Source organism: Oncorhynchus masou, chromosome 9, assembly GCF_036934945.1.
Source record: "Oncorhynchus masou masou isolate Uvic2021 chromosome 9, UVic_Omas_1.1, whole genome shotgun sequence".
NCBI lineage: Eukaryota > Metazoa > Chordata > Actinopteri > Salmoniformes > Salmonidae > Oncorhynchus > Oncorhynchus masou.
In genome coordinates, this window is record NC_088220.1 from 19,296,882 (window position 1) to 19,310,420 (window position 13,539).

The 13,539-nt window shown below is 41.6% G+C and overlaps 2 protein-coding genes across 3 annotated transcripts; both read left to right on the forward strand.

Moving 5' to 3' along the window:
• The first annotated feature begins 189 nt into the window (after positions 1-189).
• On the forward strand, positions 190-5,779 carry abhd18 (abhydrolase domain containing 18). Its single transcript, XM_064973407.1, has 13 exons — positions 190-306; positions 1,739-1,847; positions 1,960-2,044; positions 2,259-2,359; positions 2,887-2,962; positions 3,124-3,208; positions 3,314-3,341; positions 3,450-3,588; positions 3,697-3,786; positions 3,928-4,029; positions 4,235-4,544; positions 4,660-4,822; positions 4,918-5,779. Exons 2-13 carry the CDS (start codon positions 1,756-1,758, stop codon positions 4,970-4,972), a joined length of 1,326 nt encoding a protein of 441 aa, XP_064829479.1. The 5' UTR covers positions 190-306; positions 1,739-1,755; the 3' UTR covers positions 4,973-5,779.
• Positions 5,780-6,560: 781 nt separating this feature from the next.
• rnf103 (ring finger protein 103) lies at positions 6,561-11,255 on the forward strand. 2 transcript variants are annotated; one of them, XR_010456485.1, is made up of 5 exons: positions 6,561-7,340; positions 7,659-7,807; positions 8,149-8,264; positions 8,333-8,401; positions 8,863-8,943. XR_010456485.1 is itself a non-coding variant. In XM_064973408.1 (4 exons), exons 1-4 carry the CDS (start codon positions 7,115-7,117, stop codon positions 10,382-10,384), a joined length of 2,013 nt encoding a protein of 670 aa, XP_064829480.1. In that variant the 5' UTR covers positions 6,562-7,114; the 3' UTR covers positions 10,385-11,255. The 2 variants fall into 2 exon arrangements, 1 of the variants encoding a protein (XP_064829480.1); XM_064973408.1 differs by lacking the exon at positions 8,333-8,401 and having other exon boundaries at positions 6,562-7,340; positions 8,863-11,255.
• The last annotated feature ends 2,284 nt before the right edge of the window (positions 11,256-13,539 follow it).

Genomic DNA, 13,539 nt, shown 5'->3' on the forward strand with positions numbered 1-13,539 from the left:
CATTTTTGGACATCAAAATACATAATTTGTTTTGTTATCCAACAGTTTATTTTGCACCAGTAAACTCTGTATGAGTAGTGTATACATGTATTTTTTGTCACTATTCCTTGTCAAAAGGTGGCAGCAATCTCCAAGTGACTTTTACAAACACCACAGAAAAAGAAATAGCTACATCCGTTTCAAAATTCGCATGGCACGATGGGACGTGGGGAGCCCAGCGGTAGTGGAATTCGCCCTCTACGATAGCCATATAATTCCAAGACTGAGTTATCAGCGAAAGGCCACCACACTCCGTTTCAATTTGAGGTATAATATCCTCTTTCTAATGCCTTTTTTGTTGTCTCTCGTGATTACTCAGGCGTTACATCGGCATACAACAATTAATTTAATGGTAAGGCATGTAAATTCACGATAGCTAACGTTAGGCGTGTTCGAGTGGATCACTTTTGTCAAGTCAGTGATCATCGTTGGTCATAGCCTTACAACGTGTGTTGTATTATTTAATCATTGTCCGTCATTAAGTTTAGACTACAGGTGTCTCTAAATGCTCTTTACCAACTTCATCCTGCAGCCGTCGCCTGCATTGTGGGAGGCTCTATTGTCAACTAATCATTAGGGTGTTTTTGTTTGACTTCGCGAACGTGACCAAAGACATGACTGGAACAGGAACCAACTTTGGCGCGATTCATTTAGTTACATTTGAGGCTACGATACAGATTTTATTTTCTGGGACTGAGTTTATGACATGGTAGTTGCAGCTATGTTTATTTCGACATTTATAGAGATTAAATGTATAAACAATGCCAACACTAAAACCGGGGGGCAAAGTACAGCCAGCGGGACGAGAATTTGTGTTACTTTTTTTCTCCACAATTTAGTGGTTTCCAATTGGTAGTTAGTCTTGTCCATCGCGGCAACTCCCGTACGGACTCTAGAGAGGCGAAGTTCGAGAGCCGTGCGTCCTCCGAAACACGACCCTGCTAAGCCGCAATGTTTCTTGACACAATGCCAGCTTAACCCGGAAGCCAGCTGCACCAATGTGTTGGAGGAAACACTGTACACCTGGCGATTGTGCTCAACCTCATGGGTCTCCCAGTCACTGCCAGCTGTGACACAGCCTGGGATCGACCCCGGGTCTGTAGTAATGCCTCAAGCACTGAGATGCAGTGCCTTAGATTGCTGCGTCATCCCCACCAATAAACAAACATTTGGTCCCCCCAAAAATGCAGCCCTCCATTGAATGTCTAAATCCCTATGTGGCCCTCGGGCCCAAAAGTTTGCCCACCCTTGGTCTAAAACATTGGAGGTTATGAAATAACGGAGCCCCATTCATTTCAATTAAGTGGGCTGGGGGATGTTGGGCGCTGCAAGTATGGCCAAAGGAGCATGAACAAGGCTGGACCCAAATTGGGGAAATCTGAACTTTTGTCTTGCATTTCGGGACGTCACGTTGCTATTGACCATTCAAAGCTCACTATAGTTTCCAGCCCCTACTGGATTGACTATTGATTCCTAGCACTATCTAGGCTGCTTGTTAGCACCAACATGAAGGCGACACTAGGATGGCAATCTGAATGTACACGTACAAAGGATCTCAGACAGTCTTAAACGTGCCTGTTGTCACTTGTGTGAACTCCACGGGGTTTGAGAGAGCCTGTGTTTCTGGTTTTCAGGAATAAATGTTTCTGCTAGACGTTAAGTGAAATCTAATGGGCTTATTTTCTGGCTTATCATTCAGATGAGAGATCCTTGTCAATGGGTGTGAGCCGGCTGGATGTTCTTTACAGAAAGCTTCTCCTGACCAAGCTTTTCATCCAAGGTTGGGGAAAGCCTGATGATCTGAAAAGGTAGCCTAAAATATGCCCAGTGTCATATGGCATGGCAATCACTAGGTACATTTTCACCTAATTCTTATTTTTGTGGCAGTGTAAATTTAACCACCTTTTCATATTTCCACAGAATATTTGAGTTAAGGAAAATCGTTGGCAATAGAGAGAAGTGTAAGGAACTGGTACCTAAGGACTATCCTGTGTTTATTGACAAGGTACCCCTCCCTGACTTCCATCTGATTGTTCAGCCTAAAGTCTTAACAAATGCATTTTGGTCTGAACTCTTACAGTGCCTTTCCAATTTTTTTTCCATTGGTCTGTAGCCTAGTGAGCCATTTCACATTTTAATAATATGCACATTGCCATTGACTCAACCTGTTTTATGGTGAAACATCATGCAGTTGTATATATTTTTTGCTGTTGTCTTAGGTAGAAGACCAGTCTGACTGCAAAATACACAATGGGTATTTCATATCTCCTCTGGAGCACATTGTTCCTGGTATCTTGCCATCAGAGTCCATCAAAGCCAGGTAATGGAAATAATACTGTCACTAAATGAGTCAAATTTTGCAGATTGCCATATAGTAATAGACCATGTCTCCTATTACTTGGGAAAAATCTATGATCAATTTGATCTTACTTCTGAGTTTATTTTATGCAGTTTTTTTTGTCAAAGCTAGAATCTGTAGCGGTGAAACTGACAGAAAAACATTATTCTACTATGATTTATTTTATTTTTCTCATGATGCTGGATCCTCCTCCTGACCTGTAAAAAATAAAACTCTGTAAAATATATAGTAATACAACAAAACGTTGACCAGTGTTGCTGTTTCACCTTATGCAGATCTCAGATTTAAGTAAAGTAAGAAGCCTCGTCTGAGCCAGAACAGTCCATAGGGTAGTTTCTCCCTCCGAACAGGATGCTATCGCAGGGCCTCACCCCAAATCCATCTCCTTAATGTTAACAGCCAGGCACAGAGGCATTGGGTCCCATTTTTAGTCTTTGGTATCAAAGCAGACACTAATCCCAAGGCCTATTTTTTTTGTGTGTTTTAAGGTTCCAGTTTATAGTTCCAAAGAAGTGGAAAAACCACAAGCCAGTATGTATTCACTTGGCTGGGACTGGAGATCATGTAAGTTACATTAGCTACTAAATGCTTCATAATATTCTTTGCACTAACAGGGAAGCTACATTTGTCAATCAAATTTAATAGATTCCCCTGATCAACTGCACAAACCAGGTATCAACCTTCTTTGATGTACAACCTCTCATAGAAAATAGCTTTATTTTCAGTTCTTCTGGAAGAGGCGGACCCTCATGGCCAGACCCATGATAAAGGAGGCAGGAATGGCTTCACTTCTCCTGGAAAACCCTTATTATATCCTTTTAATTTGAGAAATAGTAAAATAAGTATTAATATACTATTTACATTGTAAATTGTTTTTAAATATTCTTATTCCAATTCCTTAACTACGACTTGTACATGGATACCGGAAACCAAAAGAACAAGTGTAAGTCATCCCCATAACCTTGTCTTGTTTTTTTCAAAACATCTACCGTAATTCGAGTGTCATGGCAATGTTGTTATGATTTGTGCATTATGCTTGGTGTTTGTCTAGTCGTTCCAGCCTGAGGAATGTGTCTGACCTCTTTGTGATGGGAGCAGCACTCATCCTGGAGTCTGCAGTGCTGCTCCACTGGCTGGAGAGGGAGGACTACTGGCCCCTTGGCATGACTGGTATCTCAATGGGAGGGCATGTAAGTACACACCACACAATCATTCATTCTATTACCAAAAGTAGACATCAGTTAAGTTAATTCTTAAAGGAGAAAGAACAATCAATGGAAGCTCTCATCTTCTCACAGATGGCATCCTTAGCTGTAACCAACTGGCCAAAGCCCATACCGCTGATTCCCTGTCTCTCCTGGACCACAGCTTCCAATGTTTTTACAACAGTAAGTATTCCTTTATCCATCTCAAATTTACAAAGCCCATTTCTCAGTCTTCAATTTATTTTTAAAAACTAAAAGCAAATCAGTAAACTGCCCAAATTTGTTAATTGCTATGCTCTGAAATACATATTTTGTGTTTTACAGGGTGTTTTGAGCAAAGCTGTGAACTGGAGGGAACTGGAGAAGCAGTATGCAATGCACTCTGTGTACGAACAGGAAATCATCAGACTGTTGGAGTACTGTGGGGTAAACCTTAATTCCATAACAATGTTAGGTATACATATCGTACTATATCGTACCATCTGTTTTATAGCTTGAGATGTCAATTTAATCAATCCTTTTTACAGCAGTTGTCATAAATGGCTTTACAGATTGGTTCATTCTTTAATAATTGATACAGTATTAGTGCAGTCAATTGGTTCATAAATGACAAGACAACCTTTAATTTCAGGTTGATTCCTTCAAGATGGGTCAGGAGTTTCTAAAGAGCTCACTTGACACGCTTTCTGGTCTGGATCTCTCCACGGACATATTGGGTCTGCATTCCCCCGAGGGCACCTCTGCCCTGCACTCCCGGGCCGGGGAAGGAGCTAATGGACAGGACCACGATCATGGGCTGGACCAGATGCTTTCCTCTGTGAACATGCAGCATACCAACATCAACAAGGGCAGTGGGTGGCAGCGCCAGTCCCTCCACACTGAGTCCCTGGACTTCATGAAGGGTGTCATGGATGAGTGCACACACATTGCTAACTTCTCAGGTGAGAATTGACAGATTCCTATAGAGCTGGGACCCAAAAAAATGTTGTAGTTGTGCAGTAGAACTTGTTTAGCTCAATTGAGTAACACTCAAGCCTGGCTGTCTTGGTTTTCCAGTGCCGTTGGATCCCAGTCTAATCATTCTGATACAGGCAAAGGAAGATGCTTATATTCCACGCACCGGTGTGCGCAGTCTACAAGAGATCTGGCCAGGCTGTGAGGTGCGGTATCTCAACGGTGGCCATGTCAGCGCCTACCTCTTCAAACAGGGACTTTTTCGGTGAGTAAATGGTTCCACAATTTCACAGAGACAGATGCCCATTGTTGTCTTTCTGTAATATTCTGAAATACTTATTTGGTATGTTTGTCTTACAGGCAAGCCATCTATGATGCCTACGACCGATACCTTGAAAAGTATTCCAATACCTAGCCACTAAAACAGAAACTCATCCTCGCAGGAAAAGGATTCCATTTTCTAATTTGTAAATAATTTCAAATTATGCAGTAGAATTTGATGACCTCAAATAGTCAAACAAATCCTGAAGGATACATTTGTAACATATCCATACACTTACAATGAGGTGCTACTGAAATGACAATAGTTTTATGTAAAACATTGAATATTGTTTATATGGATAAATGGGTATAGATGTCTTCTAAAGCTCAAGCATGATCCCACATTTGCCAATTCCACACTTTGTGCTCCTCAACCCATCTTTATCATGCCTCCCATGCCTTCACCCTTTTATTCTAGGACTAAAGGCTTTGATCAAGATGTGCCTCACTTTATCTTAACATGTTCATATATTTCCCCCTAACCTGTCTTGCCCCGCATTGAATTATTCTCAATATTTCTGCTCCTCCCCTGCTCTAACATGTTATACACCTGTTACTTCTTACGAAAGTTTAGATGGGGGGATATTGTGTCAGAGCAGGCTCTCCAACGCCATTCCTGGAGAGCTACACTTCTGTGGGTTTTTGCTCCAACCCCAGTTGTAACTAACCTTATTCAGCATGTCGACCAGGTAATTATTAGAATCAGGTGTGCTAGATGAGGGTTGGAGTTAACCTAAAGGACAGTAGCTCCAGTATTGGAGTAAACACCAAGTTAATAGTAAATGGTCTACTCCCTCATCAACCAAATGTTTTATAAATGTCACAAATGTTCCGAAACAATGTTTTACTACTCCAGTGGACCTTCTGTTTTAACTCTGAAATAAAAAGGTCAATCTATCAATTCCTGTCTGTTTTTCATTCAGGTGTGTTACATCTACAAAAACATTTTTCATTTGCAGAAATCTAAGTAACATTACTCAAATCAGGAATGCAACTCATGTGTTTACATGCTCATTCATACGCAGTACACAATGAACATTATGACTGCACAGTTGACCTTCTTACAAATAATATGAAAGTTATGTTTAGGTCATATACGTAGTTTGTGACACCATTGGGTATATGACATTGTATGTATCCAAAGGCAAAGTGAACAGATAAAAACCATCCCGTTTGGGCCAGATGAGCAAAATGAATGGTATCTGTACAGTTATGTAATGATGGTTCTGATACTGTATTGAACAGTATCAAGAGCCATACAGAACTCTGGCATTTGGGCCAGAAGGATTCAGATGACCACAGCATGGCCAGACCAATTCTGGGGGCAGAATTTCTGATGTGATGACTTCACAATAGGACCACATACAGAATCTAATGGCAACAGAATAGGGCCAGATGGAATCTGGTGTAGTGGTTCTGGGGCCAGGCACAATGTGTAGCCCATAGTCATGTAGCAATAAGAGTACAACCCTATAATTTACAGCAACACCATTTTTGTTCCACAGCATCAAAATATTAAATTCCTCTACTTTCCTGTCATTCATAGTCTTTCGGCACGGTACAATAGGACACCATGGTCTTTGTAATTATCGACAGGGACTTTAAGTTAGAACCAAGGATATTGTTATATAATCGGCACGTGGGGGTGGAACCGGAAACTGTTATGACGTGTATAGTGACAGCGTCACTTTGTTATGTACACCAGCTGATCTGGCCGTAAAGACGACGATCATCAGGACTACAGCGATCACCAGACTGCATCATAATCTATCAGATGGTTTTGCGAAATGAGCTAACGAGTGGGGGACTTTATTTATCCTTCCGGTGACATTGCTTTTCTCGGGATTATTTTGCTGTGCTGTCAGGGCCGAAAATACCTGGCAAGCTAAGGAAATTCTCACGTCGAGTTTGCTAGCGTTCAAGATGCATGTAACTAGCTACCGAAACTATTTGTGAAAATGGTGGACACCGAGAACGAATAGTTTGCCCTAAGGGCATCGAGTAGTGTATTTGCCTAAAATCGGCCTTGTTTTGAGCATCTGTACCCGGATACATATAGCTAACTAGATAAGCCTTGAAGTTGTCCTATCTAATTGTTTACTGTAACATAAGTTGCAGTGAGTGACAACTGCTACATCGAGTAGGCTAAACAAAACCTGGAGACACCAATGAAAAGATACGGGTTCTGACCCTGCTATTTACACCGGTAACTACAGTAACCCTCTTACAGTGTAAGATGTGGTTAAAACTATTTTTTCTCCTACTGTATTTTATGGTGTTATTCGTTTTAGCCAGATTTTTTGAAGCAGTTGTCTGGTATGAAACTGGACTTTTTGCCACCCAGTTGGTTGATCCTGTAACCCTGAGTTTCAATAAGTTAAAGACCATTCTAGAATGTCGAGGACTGGGATACTCTGGGCTTGCAGAGAAGAGGGATGTCAGAGAACTAGTCGAAAAGTCAGGTAAAGCTTTTAATGACAAACCAATGTTATCAAGACACTTGCAAATACAGTGATCTGATCTACTCTGGCTTGTTTTAAATTCCGTACAAATAAATCAATATTGGTGGTGGAAAAACTGTCTGACAGTATCAGTGCACTTGTCATTCTGAAAGCTGCTAGAAAGTGGGTCAAAGTTGTCTCACTCAAAGGTTTCATGATTCACTCATACTCCTCACTTATCATGATCTGCTAGTACTCGAGTATCATGATCTGCTAGTACTCCTCACATATCACGATCTGCAACAGTACTCCTCACATAACTGTGTTTTATTATTCTAGGTGACCTGATGCAAGGGGAGTTGTACTCTGCCATCAAAAATGAAAAGGAGCAAGCAGAGTCCCAGTCTGAGTCCAGCACTACCTTCAGTGGGGAGATGCACTTTTATGAGCTGGTGGAGGACACCAAAGATGGCATTTGGTTGGTCCAGGTAGGTGGATATGATTGCTTTATTGCATGCCCCTTTCAGACCTCTTCCAAAAGTAATACAGAATCTTATATATTACCTCATATAGCTACAATTTAACAGAAATGTAGGAGCTCTTCCAGAAGGAACATTTTTGAATGTTCAAAATGTTGTTGAAATTTTTAGACTAAAATAAGTAATTGTGGTATTGACTCTAACACTGTACTTTGTTCCTCAATGTCTGCTACTTTTCACATGTATTGAGGATGAAGATACATTAACACAAAACATCAAGCAGTGAAATAAATTATACAATTCCTACATTAAATGCTGATGTTAACATATCATCCTTTCTCTTTCTGTAGGTAATTGCCCAAGATCGAGATGCTCTTTTGAGCAAAGCCAACTGGGGTAAAATGGTCCAAAAGGTTTCTCAGTTTGGCATTCGCACTGGTACTTTTAACTGCTCCAGTGACTCAAGGTAAGTTGGATGCATACTTGAACTGCATAATATTTAATTAGATTTAAGTGCATGTTATTTGTATTTAGGTAGCCTAGTGGTAAGAGCGTTGGACGAGTAACCGAAAGGTTGCAAGATTGAATCCCCGAGCTGACAAGGTAAAAATATATTGTTCTGCCCCTGAACAAGGCAGTTAACCCACTGTTCCTAGGCCGTCATTGAAAATAAGAATTTGTTCTTAACTGACTTGCCTAGTAACATTATTATTATTTTTTTAAATGGATCCCCATTAGCTGCTTACTCTTCCTGGGGACTGGTGAAATTAAGGCAGTTATACAATTTTAAAAACATTGCAATATATTCATAACATATTTCCCAAACACACTAGGTGTGTGCCCTCAGACCCCTACTCCACACCACATATCTACAATACAAAATTAATGTGTACGTGTGTGTATGTTATCATGTGTGTGTATGCATGTCTGTGCCTATGTTTGTGTTGCTTCACAGTCCCCTGTTCCATAAGGTGTATGGTAATTATTCAAGTTGCATTCTGGTATATGCCACATTAGCATTTGCATATTAGTGGCCTTGATGATGATCTTGTTATCTCTTGCAGATATTGTCGTAAACGGGGTTGGATGAAATCCACACTTATAATGTCTGTGCCTCAGACTTATGCTTCAAAAGGAAAGGTTATGCTGAAAGAGTACAATGGCAGACGCATTGAGACAGAGCACATCTTCAAGTGGATGACGGCACACGTAGCGTCCCGTATAAAAACCATCCGCATGTCTCAGCAGCTTGTTGAAGAGTGGCACCCCAGTGAGAAGCACCCAGTAAAGATGTTCCTATTTGCCAAGCTGGCACAACCTCCAGCCTTTTTTTCAGCACTCAGTGTCAAGTTCACAGGTCGGATCGAGTTCATCTTTGTAGATGTGCAGAGCTGGGACAATATAACCTCCTTGGAAGAGATAGGTGTGCAACAGTTGCCATCTTACATCCTGAAAATGCCGGAGGGCATCTACAGATATGGGAACAGCATTGGAGAGTTCATCTCCCTACAGGCCATGGACACTTTCCTCCGTTCTGTTCAGCCAGAGGTCAATGACCTGTTTGTGTTGAGTCTAGTGATGGTCAACCTCATGGCCTGGTTGGACCTGTTCATAACACAGGGCGCCACCATCAAGCGCTTCGTGGTTCTCATCAGTACGCTGGGGACCTACAACTCCCTGCTCATCATCTCCTGGCTGCCTATCCTGGGGTTCCTACAGTTGCCATATCTGGAGGGCTTCTACGACTACAGCCTCAAGCTGTTGCGTTACGCAGACACCACCACCATCGCCTCCTGGGTGAGGACCGACTGGACCTTCTACTCCTCCCACCCTGCCCTGTTCCTCAGCACCTACCTGGCACACGGGCTTCTCATCGACTACTTTGAGAAGAAGAGGAGATGCAACAATGAAGAAGAGAACCCCAATAACTTGGAGTGGCTGTCCAGCCTCTGGGATTGGTACACCAGCTACTTGGTCCATCCCATAACCTCATTTCATAACTTCCCCAACGAGTCTGACTGGGACGATGACCCCAATTTCCTTCTGGAGAGGTTGGCCTTTCCCGATCTCTGGCTTCACCCGCTAATCCCCATTGACTACATCAACAACCTGCCTACCTGGAGGTTCAAGTGCACACAGGTCTGTGGGCCATACTCTGAAGAGAACAGCGGCAGAGATCTGGACAGCAACATACAAAACACTACAGGAGGACAGACCCAAGGCTTAAACAGTGAGCATGAAGAACATGGCTGTGGTAAAGAGAGAGATTGTGCCGCTGATTCATGTTGTCATTCTGAAAATGGAGGGGATGTACCATGCATGAAAAGGGAAGCACAAGAGCAACAAGCGGATTGGTCCCAATGGCCCAGTGACATGATACACTGCACAGAGTGTGTTGTGTGTCTGGAGAACTTTGAGACTGATTGCATTGTCATGGGACTGCCCTGTGCCCACGTGTTCCACCAGCAGTGCATTGTGGTCTGGCTGGCAGGTGGACAGCACTGTTGCCCGGTGTGCAGGGGGCCATCCTACAAGAGGAAGCCAGTTAGATCATCTGGTCTGGACCTACTGGAGCAGCAGGAATAGCAGAATGTTTCTGTCTGCCAACCTGACTCCTGTCCTGCACTTAACTTATAGAAATACTTGATGTGTCCATCGTCAGTCCTTGGATCCTTGTAGTTGGTTTTCATTAAACATTTTGGTAGTGTAAACCAAACCTACACACAATAGGGTATATCCGTTGCAAGGGGAAATTTATTTCTAATACTACTAGTCTCAAAAATAATAGCTTAAATAATAGATTATATCTGGCTTTTGTTCAGATAGTTTAACTGCATTTTTGATCATCTACTATGTCATGAAGAGACCTTAATGCCCTATCTTGATGTTTTGCCCCACCCCAAAAAGTCATTTGGAGAAACAAAAGTTTCAGAACTGTTATGAACAAGGAAATCACCAGGAAACCAAGTAGGATACATTTTGTCCTCTCTTTGCACAATCTTGTCTATCAACATGGTCTACTTTATTCATGATCAGTATCAATCTGGTGTGGAGTTGCTCTACTACCTAAGAATTCTATATATGGGCCTTGAAGCCAATCATTCCCAGTTGTATTTAGAAAGTTATATTTCAGGCATGTGATTTGGTTTTTAAGGTTAACTGTATCAGTGCATTCTCTTACCCTGCAGCACGAAAAAGTTTTTTGTTCATAATGGAATGACCCTTGAAGCGATGTGCTATGCAGCTCTGCTGACTCCGTTTTCATGTATCGTTGGAACATGTCAATGCCTCTTGTCTGTGTTTTTTTTTAACGGATTAACATCATGTAGGTAGGGGACCCCAACAAGTCTATTCACTTGTTCTTGTCATCTGTGTTGTTGGAGTTTGAAAAGAGAATTGGAAGTGTTGACATGTAACATGTTACTCATTAAAATAAACAACAAATGTTCATGTGCAATTTCTTGTCGGTTGATAATTGCTGGATTTCCCATTGCTGAACCCAGAAACCAGGTACCGGTTGTACAGTTTAAGTAACTACAGTTATCTCCCAGCAAACATTTGTTAAGACCACACATTTACTATTTCGGCTCAGCCTATGACAAAATGTTCCTTGGTAAACGGATGTCCAACTCTGACGTCGCCCCATTGAAGTAAAATGGTTAGGTTTTATGGTAGGGATGTCCTTAGGATACCGGACCGCACTAACCATGACAAAATAACTGAAGATTATCTATTATATTGACAAGATAGTTGAATGACCACTCTAACAATGGAAATGCAGGCAAGATCAGGTTGGACACGAGTGTTGCAGCGGTCTAAGGCACTGCATTACAGTGCAAGAGGTGTCATTACAGACCCTGGTTCGATCCCGGGCTGTATCACAACCCGGCCGTGATCGGGAGTCCCATAGGGCGGCGCACAATTGGTCCAGCGTCGTCCTGGTTAGGGTTTGGCCGGTGTATGCTGTTATTGTAAATAAGAATTTGTTCTTAACCGACTTGCCTAGTTAAATAAAACATTTAAAAAACTGAGTGGCTAAACACGTTACACTGCAGTAAAATTATCTTGCGAAAGTTGCTGTACATGAGGGATTAATGAGTGGGCAGATGCTCATGTGAACAACAGCTAAGTCCTTTTTCCCAAAGCTGCCGGGGTTGTGCCAAATCTCCCTAATGTCTAGTAATGTCTGCAGTTTTCGGTTTGGCTATTTGTTTGAAATGTATTAGTCTATAAATAAATCTCTTTGCCAAAATTCATCATCTCTCTCATGTCTTATTTGACTAGTAACTGAAATGTTTATTGCTTGCCTACATCTTACTCCCTCCTATGTTTAATATAACACACATTAATGATTAATCTTGGTTGCCTAGCCTGACGAAGTTTGTTCTATAGAAAGTATTTGACTCTGTGTGCCACAAAGTATTTGAAACTTGTGACAAAATTAAGGAAATTAGAAGGGGGGGGGGGGATTTCGGCAAGGCCATTTTCTTGCCTCCCGAAATCCCCCTCTAATTTCCTTAATTTTGTCACTAGTTTCAAATACTTTGTGGCACACAGAGTTAAATACTTTCTGTGGCACACAATACTGGTCAACAAGAGCTACCAAAATGATATGAAGTGTGCCAGGCCTTGCATTCCCAAGATAGAAGGGGGTAGGGGAGGATTTCGGCAGGCAAGAAAATGGCCTTGCCGAAATCTCCCTCCCCCTTCTAATTTCCTTAATTTTATCAGGAGTCCAGTACTTTCTATAGAACAAAGTTCACGTAGGCAACAGAAATTAATAATTAATGTATGTGTTATATTAAACTTATAGGATGGAGTAAAATGTAGTCAAGCAATACACATTTCAGAACAGCTACTAGTCGAATAAGACATGGGAGAGATGACGAATTTTGGCAAAGATATTTATTTATAGATTAATACACTTTAAACAAATCGAAAAATGCAGACATTACTAACTAGTGTCTCCCTCTCGATCAAACAGACATAAAAAAAATGAAAAGCAGCCTAACGGAATCATTGACAGCTGCCTTGAAAAAAATGCTTTCTGCTACGAGGATCAGTGAAATGTAGGCTAAACTGTCAACCGAGTGAAGAGTCGGGGGGAGATTTTTCGGCAAAACACCTGAATGCCACGTGCGATCAAATAAGTATGACATTCGACACTCATATGCCTCCATATAACGAAATTGCTTATCTCACCAGGACATTTTGGCGGAGTAAATGCTACAATCAAGAAACTTCGAAATTGGAGGAAAAAAATAAACTCATGACGTCAGTGATCTTCAGGTCGGTAAGTCTAGGAAAGATGCCTGAGTTTCCGATTTGGAATTGCGGTTGATGAACGTTCAAACGATTTTTCCAGTCGGAGCTTGTTTTTTCCGAGTTCCCAGATTTCTTGAACGCACTGAAGTCGGAAGTTAGAGATTTCCGAGTTCCCAGTGTTTTTGAACGCGACATTCCTCTGCCAAAGATAATTTGTTGCAATGTCACTAGTTCTGTTTTTCAGGTATGACAGGGATGTTTTTATAAATATTAAACTGTATTTAACTAGGCGACTTGCGAAGTATTATTATTTTACAATAATGGCCTACCCCGGTCAAACTCCTCATACCCTGACCGCGTTGGGTCCTGACTGTGTGACACCTCTAGCTCTGCGATGTAGTTCCTTAGACCGCTGCACCACTCGGGAGCCCGAAATGTTGATAGCTTTTGCAACACCATATATTTGTGTGGGAAAG